This window comes from Mustela erminea, chromosome 4, assembly GCF_009829155.1.
Source record: "Mustela erminea isolate mMusErm1 chromosome 4, mMusErm1.Pri, whole genome shotgun sequence".
In the NCBI taxonomy this organism is placed as follows: domain Eukaryota; kingdom Metazoa; phylum Chordata; class Mammalia; order Carnivora; family Mustelidae; genus Mustela; species Mustela erminea.
The window spans coordinates 150,177,320-150,190,477 of NC_045617.1; the positions used below are offsets into that span (position 1 = coordinate 150,177,320).

A 13,158-nucleotide genomic window follows, 5' to 3' on the forward strand; every position below is an offset into this window, starting at 1 on the left:
GTGATGCGGGGTTTAGGGCCTGAGGGAAGTATAGACTATCCTCGTAGGATTGAGCAATAGTCCCTGGTAGTGGACCATGCGAGCGTTGCTCATCCATCGGTCAGGGGGCTGCTTGAGGACGCTTTCAATGGCGTGTGGAGTGGTCACTCGTAATTCTTGACCCAGTGACAGTTTATCAGCGTCCTTTACCATCAAGGTGGTGGCTGCTATCATTCGGAGGCAGGGGGGCCATCCTGCTGCTACTGGGTCTAGTTTATTTGACAGGTATGCTATGGGTCTAGGCCAGGGGCCTAGATGTTGGGTCAACACCACCTTAGCCACCCCATTATGTTCATCCACGTATAGGTGGAATGGTTTGGATACATCTGGCAGTCTTAGCGCCGGGGCTGAAAGGAGGGCCTTTTTCACCTGTTGGAAAGCCCAGTCTGCCTCTTCCGTCCACTCAAAGGTCTGCTGAGTTTTAGAGGCTATGTACAGGGGTTTGGCCATCTCAGCAAAGCCCGGTATCCACAATCGACAGTACTCTGCCATCCCCAAGAATTCTCTTACCTGCCGTGGTGTAGCAGGTCGGGGAATGCGGATTACAGTGTTCTTGCGGGCGTCGGTGAGCCATCTTTGTCCCCCTTTCAATAAGTATCCCAGGTACATTACCTCAGACTTGCAAATTTGGGCCTTTTTCGCTGAGGCCTGGTACCCCAGGTCGCCGAGAGCCTGGAGGAGGTTTTCAGTTCCTTGTAGGCAGGCCTGTTGGGAATCTGCAGCTATTAAGAGATCATCTACATATTGCAAGAGTGTTATATCAGGGTTTTGCTTTCTATATTCACTTAAATCCTCGTGAAGGGCCTCATCAAACAGGGTGGGCGAGTTTTTGAACCCTTGTGGGAGGCGAGTCCATGTCAACTGTCCACTTATACCTCTCTCAGGGTCTGTCCATTCAAAGGCGAAAAGATCCTGGTTCTTGGGGGCCAAGGGCAAGCTAACAAAAGCATCCTTTAAGTCAAGAACTGTGTACCATATTCTGGTGGGCCGCAGGGCACTGAGGAGAGTATAGGGGTTAGGGACAGTAGGGTGTATGTCCATAACCCGTTTATTAACTTCCCTTAGGTCTTGTACAGGTCGGTAGTCCCCACTATTGGGTTTACGCACCGCTAACAAAGGTGTGTTCCAGGGCGAGTGACAGGGGCGTAGCACACCTGAGTCCAGGAGACGTCTAATATGTGGGGTGATGCCTGATTTGGCTTCCATGGGCATGGGGTACTGTTTGACTTGGACAGGGTCAGCCCCAGGCTTTAGCTCTATGAAGAGGGCCGGCCGATGTCTAGCCAGCCCCATGCCTCCTGTTTCTGCCCAGGCTTTAGGGAATCAGTGAAGCCAGGACTCAATGTTGAGTTCCTGGGAAGGGGGGGTGGTTTGGTGGAGTAGATGTTCATCCTCCAAACGCATTGTGAGTATTGATAACGGCAAGGTCTGAGAGCTAGTTACCGTGGGACCGTCGGGTTGAAAATAAATGTGCGCTCCCATCTTGGTGAGTAAGTCTCTTCCCAACAGAGGGCAAGGGCTATCAGGGATGATGAGGAATGAATGAGTTACTTCTCCTGTACCTAAGTTAACAGTCCTTTGAGTTGTCCAAGGGTACCTTTTAGTCCCAGTGGCTCCCTGGACCCAGGAAAATTTGTCTGAAACTTCCCCATGGGGTCTGGTCAACACTGAATGTTGAGCTCCGGTGTCAACCAGAAATTGTACAGGATTCCCCTCCACTTGTAGGGTTACCCTGGGCTTGGGGAGGGGATCCGAACCCCGTCTCCTCTATTCTGAATCTCGGGTAACCAGAGTGGGGCTGGGTTTCATTCCCCATGGTTGCGGTCTACGCTTATTTTTGGGGGGCAATTACGTGCCCAATGTCCCTTTTCTCTACAATATGCACATTGATCTGGGTCCAGATTGCATCGGAACCCTTGGGCCTTTTGAGGTTCCCTTCGAGGGGTTGATTCTTCCTGGACAAAGGCAGTTAGGACTTTGGACATTTCTTTTGTTAATTTGAGTTGCTTATCCTCCGGGGTATCTCGGGCATTATAAACCCATTGTGCAATGCGGAGTAGATCTTGAATCTGTTTGCCCTCTAGGTCCTCTAGTTTCTGTAGTTTCTTTTTAATGTCTGATGCTGCCTGATTTACAAAAGACATGACTACTGCTGCCTGATTCTCAGGGGCTTCAGGATCCATAGGGGTAAACTGCCTAAAGGCTTCCATTAATCTCTCTAGAAATGCTGCTGGACTCTCTGTCTTACCTTGCAAAACTGCATATACCTTGGCCAAATTGGTGGGCTTGCAGGCAGCAGCCCTGAGACCCGCCATTAGAGTCTGGCGATAAATGAGTAGCCGTCCCCTACCTTCGGCCGTGTTGTAGTCCCAGTTGGGCCTAGTTAAAGGGAAACTCGCATTGATGAGGTCTGGATTCACGGTTGGTCTACCATCGTCTCCGGGAACCAGCTTCCTTGCTTCCACCTGCATTCTCTCTCTTTCTTCGGCAGTGAATAGGATACACAAGAGCTGCTGACAATCATCCCAGGTGGGCTGATGGGTGAACATAATGCTGTCTAGAAGGGCTATGAGATCTTTTGGATTATCTGAAAAGCGCGTGTTTTGGGCTTTCCAATTGTAGAGATCACTAGTTGAGAAGGGCCAATATTGGAGTCGGGGATTACCAGTATCATGGGGGGGGGGGCAATCTCTCTAAGGGGCAAAGCCACAGTTGAATCTGCTGGGCAAAATGGATTTTCTCTCTGAGTGCGCTCCCTAGTGTGCCCGGCAGGGCTGTCAGTCCCTCCATGAGCGGCAGGGACTGCAGCAATTGCTTCTCGACCTTCTGCTTCAGGGCCCGGCGCGGCGGCTTCAGCCGGGGCAGGCACAGGGGGAGAAAGCTCAGCCGCTCAGCCGCAGCGGCGGCTAGGGGAGGGATTTGATAAGGGGGCGGATCTAGACTAAGTAAGTCTTGACTATCAGGGAGGACGGTGGAGGGGGTGCAGATGGGGCACGAGGTCCTCGTGCTTCTGTCGGCCTGGCTGCGAGAACCTTGCAGCTTTCTGGGAACAGAAAGGGGGCCAACCAAGGGGGGGCGGTTCCACAAGATCCTGCCAGACTGTAATGTAAGGGACTTGGTCTGGATGTCCCTCTTTACCTGGGAGATATACCTGAGCCTTAACCTTAAGAATTATGGGGAGGCAGAAAGTGCCTTGGGTGGGCCATCCTACTCCGAAGGTTGGCCATTTGGAGCGACAGAAAGTGATAAGTCTTGATCTCCGGATATCCAGGCTCAGGTTATTGCCTCTCGCCCGAACATCCTTAAAGTTAGCCAGGAGAAGGGAGAGCAGGGTACTCTGAGTTTGCCCCATTAGACTAGGTTGTTCCCAGATCAAGATAATAGTTGAGACGAAAAGAAAGGTGCCTAGAATAGGCAGAAAGCGACAGAGACACCGGTGTAAGGGGTGGGAGACGCACGAGCAAGTGAGGAATTCGAAAGGGCGAATTGAGGGTGTGTGTTCCGGTTCAACCAGTCCAAAGGGGTGGATGAAAGCCTTTGGTGGCCTGGGGGTAGGAGCTAGGCAAGTTTCATCCTCCGACGGCGAGAGTAGGAATTCTTTTCCTCTGTTCGCCAGGGTGAACCTGAAAGTGACATGGGTTAGGAGAGTGTGGGCAGGATAATTAGGGAAAGGATTTCCTCCAACCTGGAGGGGCAACTGTTAAGGTACAAGGGACCAGCGGTGTTCAGAACGTTGGGATTCTCATAATTTGTTTACTCTCATATCATTGACTCATTGAATCTGGTTTTAGCTCTTAATACCTATTTCTTATATTCCCACCCGATATGTACGATGTCGCAGACAAGGGGAGGGGGACCTTTCAGGTGCTGTCCTGCTCGCGTCCCTCACGGGAACTTAGGAGCGTCTTAGCTGAGGTCTATCTGTATAAACCCCGGACCAGGCTACTCCATGGAGTAGATGACCAGGCTACTCCATGGAGTAGATGACCGTTATGCCGTATGACGCTCCGCGAGACTCAGGGTGCAGCCCACTCAGACTCCGCAGCCAAAGGCGGTGGAGCCACACAAACACATTCATACAGTCAGACATTCCTCAGATTCAAACCGGTCAGACACCCTCCCCTTAAACAGAATGGAACCTTCATAACCAGTACAAGGAACATATAACCACATTTAAAGACATAACATGAAGACATACATTGTTGGCCTCCGAGGTGGGACTCGAACCCACGATCTCTGAGAGGCCCTGCCGGCCCCCAAGGTGGGACTCGAACCCACGATCTCTGAGGGACCGTTCCTGCCGGGCACGAGGGACGTCTCCGTCGGCCCGCTGGCAACCCTATAGCGCGTCCGCCAGGGCGTATTTGCCAGTCACCGCCCTGGGACTCTAACCCAGGTCCTGGGACTCTAACCCAGGAATAATCACAGAAAGGACAAGACACACAGTCAGGACATAAGAACAAAGCATACGAAAAATATAGGGACAAAAGACAAAGCCGGCTTTCTTACCGATCGGTTGCAGTGACCCGTTGTCTGGTGGGCTTGAAGGGGAGGTCTCGGTGGGGCCTCCAAATGAAATACCAACTGAGTATTACTCCCACCTTAAAAGACCACCAGAGACGTGAGTCCAAGCCAAGCAGCAAGGGTCGTTTATTGCAGGTTGGAACCTGGACCTCTGCACCGCTCGCTGCGGATAACGCGGAGAGGTCCGCAGCTGGGCCGGTGCAGGGCTTTTATAGACAGACACTAACAAGCTCCGGGTGGGGCTGAGCTGATTGGTTGGCAGTTTGAACAGGCGTACTGGCGCCCCCGGATTGGTTCAGCGGCCGCGCGCGAAGGCGGACAAAGCAGTCTTACCGGGGCAGAACCGCGGGTTAGCCGCGCGCGGAAAAGCAAGCGTTGGTACAGAAGCGGAACTAGCTGGTTAACAGGATAAAAACGCACGTCTAGGCAGGGGGTTCTTTTGGTCTTTCACTCCCTCCTCACCGACGGCGAGAAGCGCTCCGCACCCAAACCCGCGTCAGCGCCGAACCGACTGGGGACGGACGCTGGTCCCGGACGAGGGAGCGCGGCCCGCGCTCCGGAGCCAGAGCCGAGGTCCCTTCCTTGTAACACAAGGGCAGGAACTTACTTGATTCTAGTTTCTTTACCCTGTTTGGTGGCGTCCCCGCCGCAGCCCCGGGCGGCCGCCCCCGGCCCCTCCCGGACTCCCGCCGCGGGCGCAGCGGTCCCTCCTCTCTCGGGGAGGCAAGGGCGCCGCCGGGGCGGGACGCAGGGCTGGGGCGGGACGCAGGGGCGCCGCGCGACGGGCTGCGGCCCGCGGTCCGTCCGGAGGTGTTCCCGGGGGCAGCCGGGCGCTCCGCGGAAGACGGCCGGGCCGGAACACGACCAGCGGGGGCGGAGCGGGCGACAGCCGTCCCGGGTCGGTGAGAAGGACCGCGTGGACCGAGCACACGAACCGGACGCTGCCGCGGGGAGGGGCGTCGGGCTCCACGGCTGCTGCACACGCCGACCGGCTCGGGGACCGTGAAGGCCTTCCTGGGCACTGCGGCGGGGACGCGGTGCGGGGCAGAGCCGGCCGCCGGAGCCCTTGAGGAGAGACCCGCCATCACGCCGCCCCTCCCGCGCGCCGCAAGCCGGCGCCGGCCCCAAGTCTCGCGCTTTCCAAACATCTCGCGATGCCATCCTCATGGTCGCGGGTCTCCTTTAGGGCGCGCCAGATCGCTCGGCTTCAGAACATATCGCGATATTTTCGCTTCCGCTAGTTTCGGTGTTTTAAGAGCCCCTGTAAGAAAAATTTAAGTTAATTTTTAATAATATAGCTCGGTAAGACCCCTATCCCTGCTGCTGCGATCCGTCTCGTTGTGTAGGAAATTAGGAGGAGGAGAAAAACGATGTGTCAGAAGTGGGATTCGAACCCACGCCTCCATTCGGAGACCAGAATCCCCAGCGCGGGGAAGCGAAGCTTGAGTCTGGCGCCTTAGACCACTCGGCCATCCTGACACCCTGCGGAAGGCGGCAGATTTTCCGCTAAAGTAGCTGTGGAGGAGTGACGCGCCTGTGACGTGCGCCCGCGACTGGCGGGAGCGCTGACGCCGTCGGGCGGCCGCCGCAGGAGGGAGCTCGCGCGAGGACGCACTTCCTCGGGCCGGACCGCGGCGGGCGCCCTGGAGGACCGAGCGCCGGCTTCCCCGTCCCCCGCTCGGCTCCCGCCTCTCGCCCGCAGCCGCGTCCCGGCCCGCGTGTGCAGGTGCAGGGACAGGTACCGCGGCTGCGGCAGGTACAGCGGGAGGGTCAGGGAGAGGGACAGGGCAGCGGCGGGGCCGGGGAGCGGCACAGGCCCCACTCCCAGCCCTCGGGCACTCTCGGGCGCGGGGGTCCGAGCCCTCCGTCCCGGGGCAGGCGGGGGACCGCTGCGGCCCGGCGCGACGCCCCCCGACGCGGGCTTCCCCCGCTTTGCCCTCTGTGCGCGGCGTCCTCGGGGCTCGGGGCTCGCCGGGGCCGGTCTGCCGGCGGGACGCAAGCGCGGGGGCTCGGGGACGCGGCGGAGACCGCGCAGCCTGCGGGCGGGGACGCGGCCGGCGAGCGCCCAGGGCGCAGCAGGGTCGACTCGTTGCCCCCGCCGCCCTGCTGGGGGCCGACCCGGAGCGGGGACGGGTTTGGGACTTGGGAGGACGTTTTGTCGCAGTGTATTCACGCGGACCCGTTTTTCTTGGCGCTGTTCGGTGAGGAGCCGTGTGGGGCTGTGGCGCCGTCGGCGGACGGCCAGACCCCCGGCCTCGCGCCGGGTTTTGGTGGAGCAGGGACGGGCGGCCTCGCCCTACGCGGCGGCCCCGTTCTGCCCCTGACCCCCATCGGCGGCCCGGGAGCACCGTGGCTCCGGAGCCTGCGTCTTCGTCCACAAAACCGCCGTAAAACGCGAAGCTGCGGTTGCCGCCGCCCTCCCGCCCCAGCCGGGCAGCTCCGCGCGCTCGCGCTCTGCGCTGGGAGCACGCGTCTTCCGCACACGTGACGGATGTGAACACTCACGACACTGTCGTGCTCTGCAGCCTGCCTGCTTCACGGCTGGGTCTGTTGCTGAGGTACTCCTGTGGGCAGCGTGGTTCACACTTGAGCCGTCTGTGTAGAAAACTAAAAGCCCCGTCAAGTATTTTATAATTTTAGGCTGTTTGTGTCATGCTCGGGATGTTGTTCGGAAGAAAGAGAAAGACACCTCAGCTATTCCTGCGCCTTCGTGTCCTAAGGAAACCTGTGGACGACTCCGTGAGGGGTCAGCGGACAGGCGTCTCCGGCCACCAAGGACCTGCGTGTGGCTGAAGTGAGTCCCTAAGTTACGCAAAGGACAGTTGGCACCGGCGCGTTCTTTGCGGTCCGCCCTGAAATGAACATCTTGTCGACCGTTCATTCCGTCAACGGGTGCGCGTTCCAGAGCTCGTGACGGTTTTGTAATCTCACTGTATTTTAGCTACTTTATTGTTTTCCCTCTGGGGGGTACATGTAATGTGGTGTCGAAAATGCTTGATGACATCTTCATACAAGGTGCTATAACCTTTCCTACATAAACATAAAATTTGTTGTAGAAAATTCTTTAAACCAAACATTGTGATCTCGGACTTCAGTTTAATATGTTCCTTGAATCTGTTTTTATGTAGCCCCTAAAAACACCTGAAAATCCATGGCTAATATGGCAATAAAATACTTTCGGTACGGGCAGCCTCTTTGGAGTGTGTTTATATAAAATTGCAGACTTGAATTCATATTCTTTTCTGTGATATGTTGTACTTAAATCAAAAGGCTTTTGCACCTTTTTTTAAGACAATTTTTTCTTTGGATGTTGGTACCAGATTTACCATACATGACTGCTGCTTTTGGAGTTGAACATTTTGTTAGTGAAGACACAACCAGAACACTCCATTATGGGGTAAAATTTTCATAATAGGTGGCATAGGTAAGTATTTTTAGGCTTCATTTAGAATTTATTATCAAGCCACGCCACTTTTTTCTGGAAAGGAAAAAAAAAAAGACGTGTTTTTCATCGTTAGGTTATATTTTTCTGTAGGAAACAGGAAATTTTTTGGTCTATGTTGTAAGCCTCATTCATACTTCAATTTTAAGGTTGTCTTATGTGTATTCTAGTAAATAGATGACTTTCAGAATCAAGCCTCTTATGAGTGTGGTTTGCTCATTTTTCCTTAAATATTGTTTTTCAAAAAAAAAAAAAAGCAAAGAAAATGGTACTGAGGAAGACAGGAAACAATGGTTTCCTAATTTCCCTCCCTCAGAGATGAGAAATTTGCTGTACTTTCTTTCATAAGCGATAGCTCTATGGGAAGGAAGTTACCTCAGAAGTGATTCTAAAGGAGGCAATTGTAACCTCTTAAAAATGTGTAATTGCTCCTGTTCTTCTGATTGCAAGCTACTGCAGATACCCCGTATCAAACCAGCACATTGGACACCAGATTATTTCTAGTTTCTCTTGTCAGCAACACTCAAAAGAATTCTTGTGTAGATAAATATTTGCAAATGTGTCTAGTTATTTCCTTACCTTTCTAGAAGTAGACTCCCTAGATTAAAGTTTATCCAGTGTCAAAAGCTTTTGATACATACTGTCCAACTGCCTACCAGAAAATCTGAAGCAATCTAGATATGGCAAACCTGACCAACAAAGGATACTATGATAAGCAGCAGAACATTTTAATGGGTGAAAGGTGGCAAGTCATTGTTCCAGAGCTCTATTAGTGAGGCTCAGCATTCATGTTTGCAGTTAGTTGCTTATCCAATTCTTAGCAAGGTGTTCATCTTTCCTTATTCATTTGCAAGACTCATTAGATGAAAGATAAGCCCTTGTGATAGGTTCTATTTACCAAGAATCCAGGCAGAAATTCCTTTTACTATTTTTTTTAAGGTTTATTTATTTATTTGACAAGTAGAGATCACAAGTAGGCAGAGAGGCAGGCAGAGAGAGAGAGAGAGGAGGAAGCAGGCTCCCCGCAGAGCAGAGATTACCCCCCGCCCCATGCCAAGGGCTCAATCCCAGGACCCTGGGATCATAACCTGAGGCAGAGGCTTTAACCCACTAAGCCACCCAGGTGCCCCTCCTTTTACTATATTTTATCTTTTAATGTCATTGTCCCTTGTTTACTCAATTTTCATCTCATAGAAACTATGAGCTATAAAATTAACAGGGTTCCCTTAACAACCTTTAAAAACCAAGCTGTGGGTCATATTTGTTTCTCATTACCATGCTGTATACGTTTACTTGTATTCCTGGTCACTTTTGTCCCATCCTTATTTCTCTTTCTTCTTTTACGGCACGTCAAACTCCTGCTCCTTTTTGGAATAAGGTGAGGTATAATTAAATATGTAAATATTTTATTATTTACTAACATTATTTACTGTGCAATAGGACCCGCCCATCCTACAAGTTTTTATGAAAACTTCTTCCACAAGAGGGACTTTGAAGGACCTGAAAATTTTAAAGGGCAGAGGGAACTAAAAAGAACACAAGCTAACAGTGGTCTGTACCTATTTTTTAAAAAAATAATTTAATTCCCAACCTCTAAATCAATGTTTTGATTTAAAAACACATCTGATTCTTTGATTATCATGTCCAAGATTGGCTTTAGAGTAACAGGGATAGGGTGGTGGGTGCCTGGGTGGCTCAGTGGGTTAGGCCGCTGCTTTCAGCTCAGGTCATGATCCCGGGGTCCTGGGAGCCTGCGAGTCCCACATTGGGCTCTTTGCTCAGTGGGGAGCCTGCTTCTTCCCCTGCTGCCCCACCAGCCCAACCAGCCTCTCTGCCAACTTGTGATCTCTGTCTGTCAAATAAATAAATAAAATCTTAAAAGAAAAGAAAAGAAAAAACAGGGATAGGGCAGAAATTCAAAGGAGGTTACACTGGAAGTGGGACTAGCCATAAATTGATTGTTGAAGCTAGGGGATGCTATAGGGTTTCCAAATCGTTCTCTCATTTTGTGTGTGCTTAAAGGTTTCCATAGTGAAGGGTTCAATACTGGTGGTGGGGGGGAATCATTCATAATCTCATCAAAAGCATCTGTTAATACTTTGGCATATTTCTTTACGATTTAAAAAAAATGTAGGTTGAGATATGTGAAATCTCGACATGAAAATAAAAATCTCTGTTACATTCTTGTCGCGCATCACAAGTCCCAAACTAAATTTGGCAACTGTGTCCCGCACTATTATCCAGACACATCCTTTGCCTTCTGAATGAAGCATCAGGGAAGAGTGTACCTCAAAAAGTGACCTTCAAATGCCCTGATTTCATTCAAACTTCAAGGATGAAATTAAGCCCACAAATAAGCCAAATCTGAGGCATTTGTGCTTTCTCTCCAATAGGGAAAAAGGAACTGCGGCGGCCAGTACTGTCGGGATCAGTTCCGGTGCGGAGTTTGAAATCCGAGCTACCCGAGTCCAGGCTAGCAAGGCCAGTGCCCGGGATCCACCCCGATGTGGCTGGTCTCGCTCCCTGTTCCCGAGACCTGGCACAGGGGACTTCCTGGGATGGGGAGGTGCTTGGGCCTCATGCTTTAGTCACATGATCAAGGACAACTTCTACCGCAGGCAGGAGCTCAGGAGTACCCGCCCCTCACCCTCGGAGTGAGGTTGTGGCACTGCAGCCTCCTCAGACCGGGGCCATCTGTGCCACACGTTGCACTTGCCCACAAATGAGCTTCTGTTGACACTGCGTTTTCATTATTTTTTCCCCCCTTAACTGACTTCATGAACTTTTCCAGGAACAGAAGCCATGTTCTCGTCTCCTCCTGGGTAGTCAAGTTCCGCTGGGGTCCCCAACACTGCGTAATTGTGTCATTTGAATCAAGGAATCGTTGTCACCCAACAGTGCACGAAGAGAGAAACTTCGAAGTTTTTTGATTTTGCTGGGAGGTGTCTGACCTCCATCTACCCTCTGACTGGGACTGCAGACGATGGGAGGCACAGACAAACGGCTCATTCACTGTCAGGACAGCAATTAGCTTTCCATCTCCTACACAGCACCGGTGTTGGGCACTTACCCCAAGTGTTTCTCATCTTCTGCACTGCACGTCCTGGGGGCAGGACCCATGTTGTTTCCTCTTGTTCTCTGCCCTGGCCTCTTCCAGGGCGAGGTGCTCTTCTCAGCCTGCCAGGCCAGTATCCGACACAACAGGGGCAGCTGCAGACAGACAGTAGTAAATATCCTGGGGCAGCAAGGCCTAACCAGCGAGTGGTTGAAGTCCTGCTGCCTAATCAACAACTTCTGGCGTTCTGAGGAAAGGGCAGGAGCCAAAAGGATGGTACTGGGCCCCGCGTTTGCCTCGAGGGCCCAAATCCTGATTCAACGAATTCAGATATTGCCTACCTTTTGGCAGATGCGTAAATTTAGAATCATTTACAAGTTCATGCGTTATCCAAAATGGCAGGGTTTTTTGTTTTTTTTTTTTAAAGATTTTATTTATTTATTTGACAGACAGATCACAAGTAGGCAGGGAAGCAGGCAGAGAGAGGAAGGGAAGCAGGCTCCCCGCTGAGTAGAGAGCCCGATATGGGGCTCATCCCAGGACCCTGGGATCATAACCTGAGCGGAAGGCAGCGGCTTAACCCACTGAACCACCCAGGCGCCCCAGGGTTGTTTTTTTAATTAAAAATTTAAATAATGTTTGAATACCTAGGGACCCACAAGAACCAGAAACTAACCAGTAACATACCAATCTCTCCCTCACCTCTTTGCCATCATCCCACACTCCACTGGTAACCACAATCCTTTGCTCATATTATAAAACTGGTATCGTGGAGCGCCTGGGTGGCTCAGTGGGTTAAGCCTCTGCCTTCCCTAGGGTCATGATCTTGGGCTTGTGGGATTGAGCCCCACATTGGCCTCTCTCCTCAGTGGGGAGCCTGCTTCCCTCTCTCTTTGCCTGCCTCTCTGCCTACTTGTGATCTCTGTCAGATTTTTTTAAAAAAGGGTATCATGAGGTATGTGATCTCTTGACAGCCCCTGACACCTCCCCCAGCATGGCTGGGAACACTCACTCCTGAAAGCATCCGTATCTTGCCGGGAGTCGTGTTGTTGAACCCGACACTCATCGCTGCTTTAGCTGCTGCGGCTGTTAGAAAAAATGCTGCTCCCAGAGCCCTGGGTGTCCTGGGGAGCCCTGTAAGCCCAGACAGCTCCAACACTGGCCCCAAGGACTGGGTGTCTGCACCAAGGACATTTGCTCTGACGCCTGCAAGGCATCCTCTTTGCAAGCTCTTACTCCTCCTCCCTGCCCCGTGCACTAAGCTAGGGAAGACTGGAATGCAGTGTGGACTGGGACTCTCATCCAACGGCAGACCCTTACATGGAGTAGACAGCTCCTGGGAAGGGCAGGTGGCCTGGGCAGTGGACCAGCACTGGACCAGCACGGGAGGCTTCCAGCCCACGCTCTGCCTTCCCGTGCACGAGCGCATCATCTGCACATCCTGAGGGGTGGGGCGAGGTGTATGTGATCAATGTTCCATCTTGTTTGGTTCCTGGCTTGGCTGCTTCTGGGCTGTGCACCTTGGATGAGCGAGGTGCTACCCTGTGCTTCCGTTTGTGCATCTGTAAATTAAGGGCAACCCTAGAAACTACTGTGTGCCTTGGTCTGTGTCTGTTAGAGTATTTTACCTGGCGTATGTATGTAAACAGCCCTTTCCACAGGCCCTGAGTGTATTAGCCCCTTTAACAGGATGAGATGAATAAATTAGGACCTCATTCATGATCTTCAAATACAGAACCTCAGTGCTCTGACAGGACTAAGTATAGACCACACAATGTTGTCTTCTGAGGCCATGTCCAGATGCAGAAAAGATCCAAATCCCTGGAACGAAGCTGTTCTCAGCCTGGTGCTGCCTCCTCAGCACGGGGTGGGTGACCTTTGCATCCCCAAGGGCGGAGGCTGGTGGCTCTCAGCCCTCTGATCTATGCCAAGCGTTGCTGCGTTAACCCACTGCCAGCTATAAAAAGGGCTCGAGAGAACCCTTTCCTACTGAGATTACAAGATCAGCCAATACAGAGCTGCAGGCTTCTCCATGCCCTGAGACCGTGACATGGTACCACCGAGCAGTTTTATCGTCCAGTCTGACATAAAAGATTGG

At 52.3% G+C, this 13,158-nt stretch overlaps 1 protein-coding gene and 1 non-coding gene across 2 annotated transcripts; both read right to left on the minus strand.

The window, feature by feature from the left end:
* Positions 1-1,010: 1,010 nt before the first annotated feature.
* LOC116589462 lies at positions 1,011-5,711 on the minus strand. The gene is given in 8 exon segments (XM_032341397.1): positions 1,011-1,802; positions 1,805-2,732; positions 2,791-3,118; positions 3,120-3,662; positions 4,549-4,718; positions 4,720-4,746; positions 4,748-4,853; positions 5,026-5,711. Coding segments are annotated over 8 exon segments (3,228 nt in total). The 3' UTR covers positions 1,011-1,362.
* Positions 5,712-5,936: 225 nt separating this feature from the next.
* On the minus strand, positions 5,937-6,042 carry TRNAL-CAA. Its single transcript has 2 exons — positions 6,005-6,042; positions 5,937-5,982 (listed from the first exon to the last, which is right to left on the minus strand). It is a non-coding gene; the product is annotated as a tRNA-Leu (tRNA).
* Positions 6,043-13,158: the final 7,116 nt, after the last annotated feature.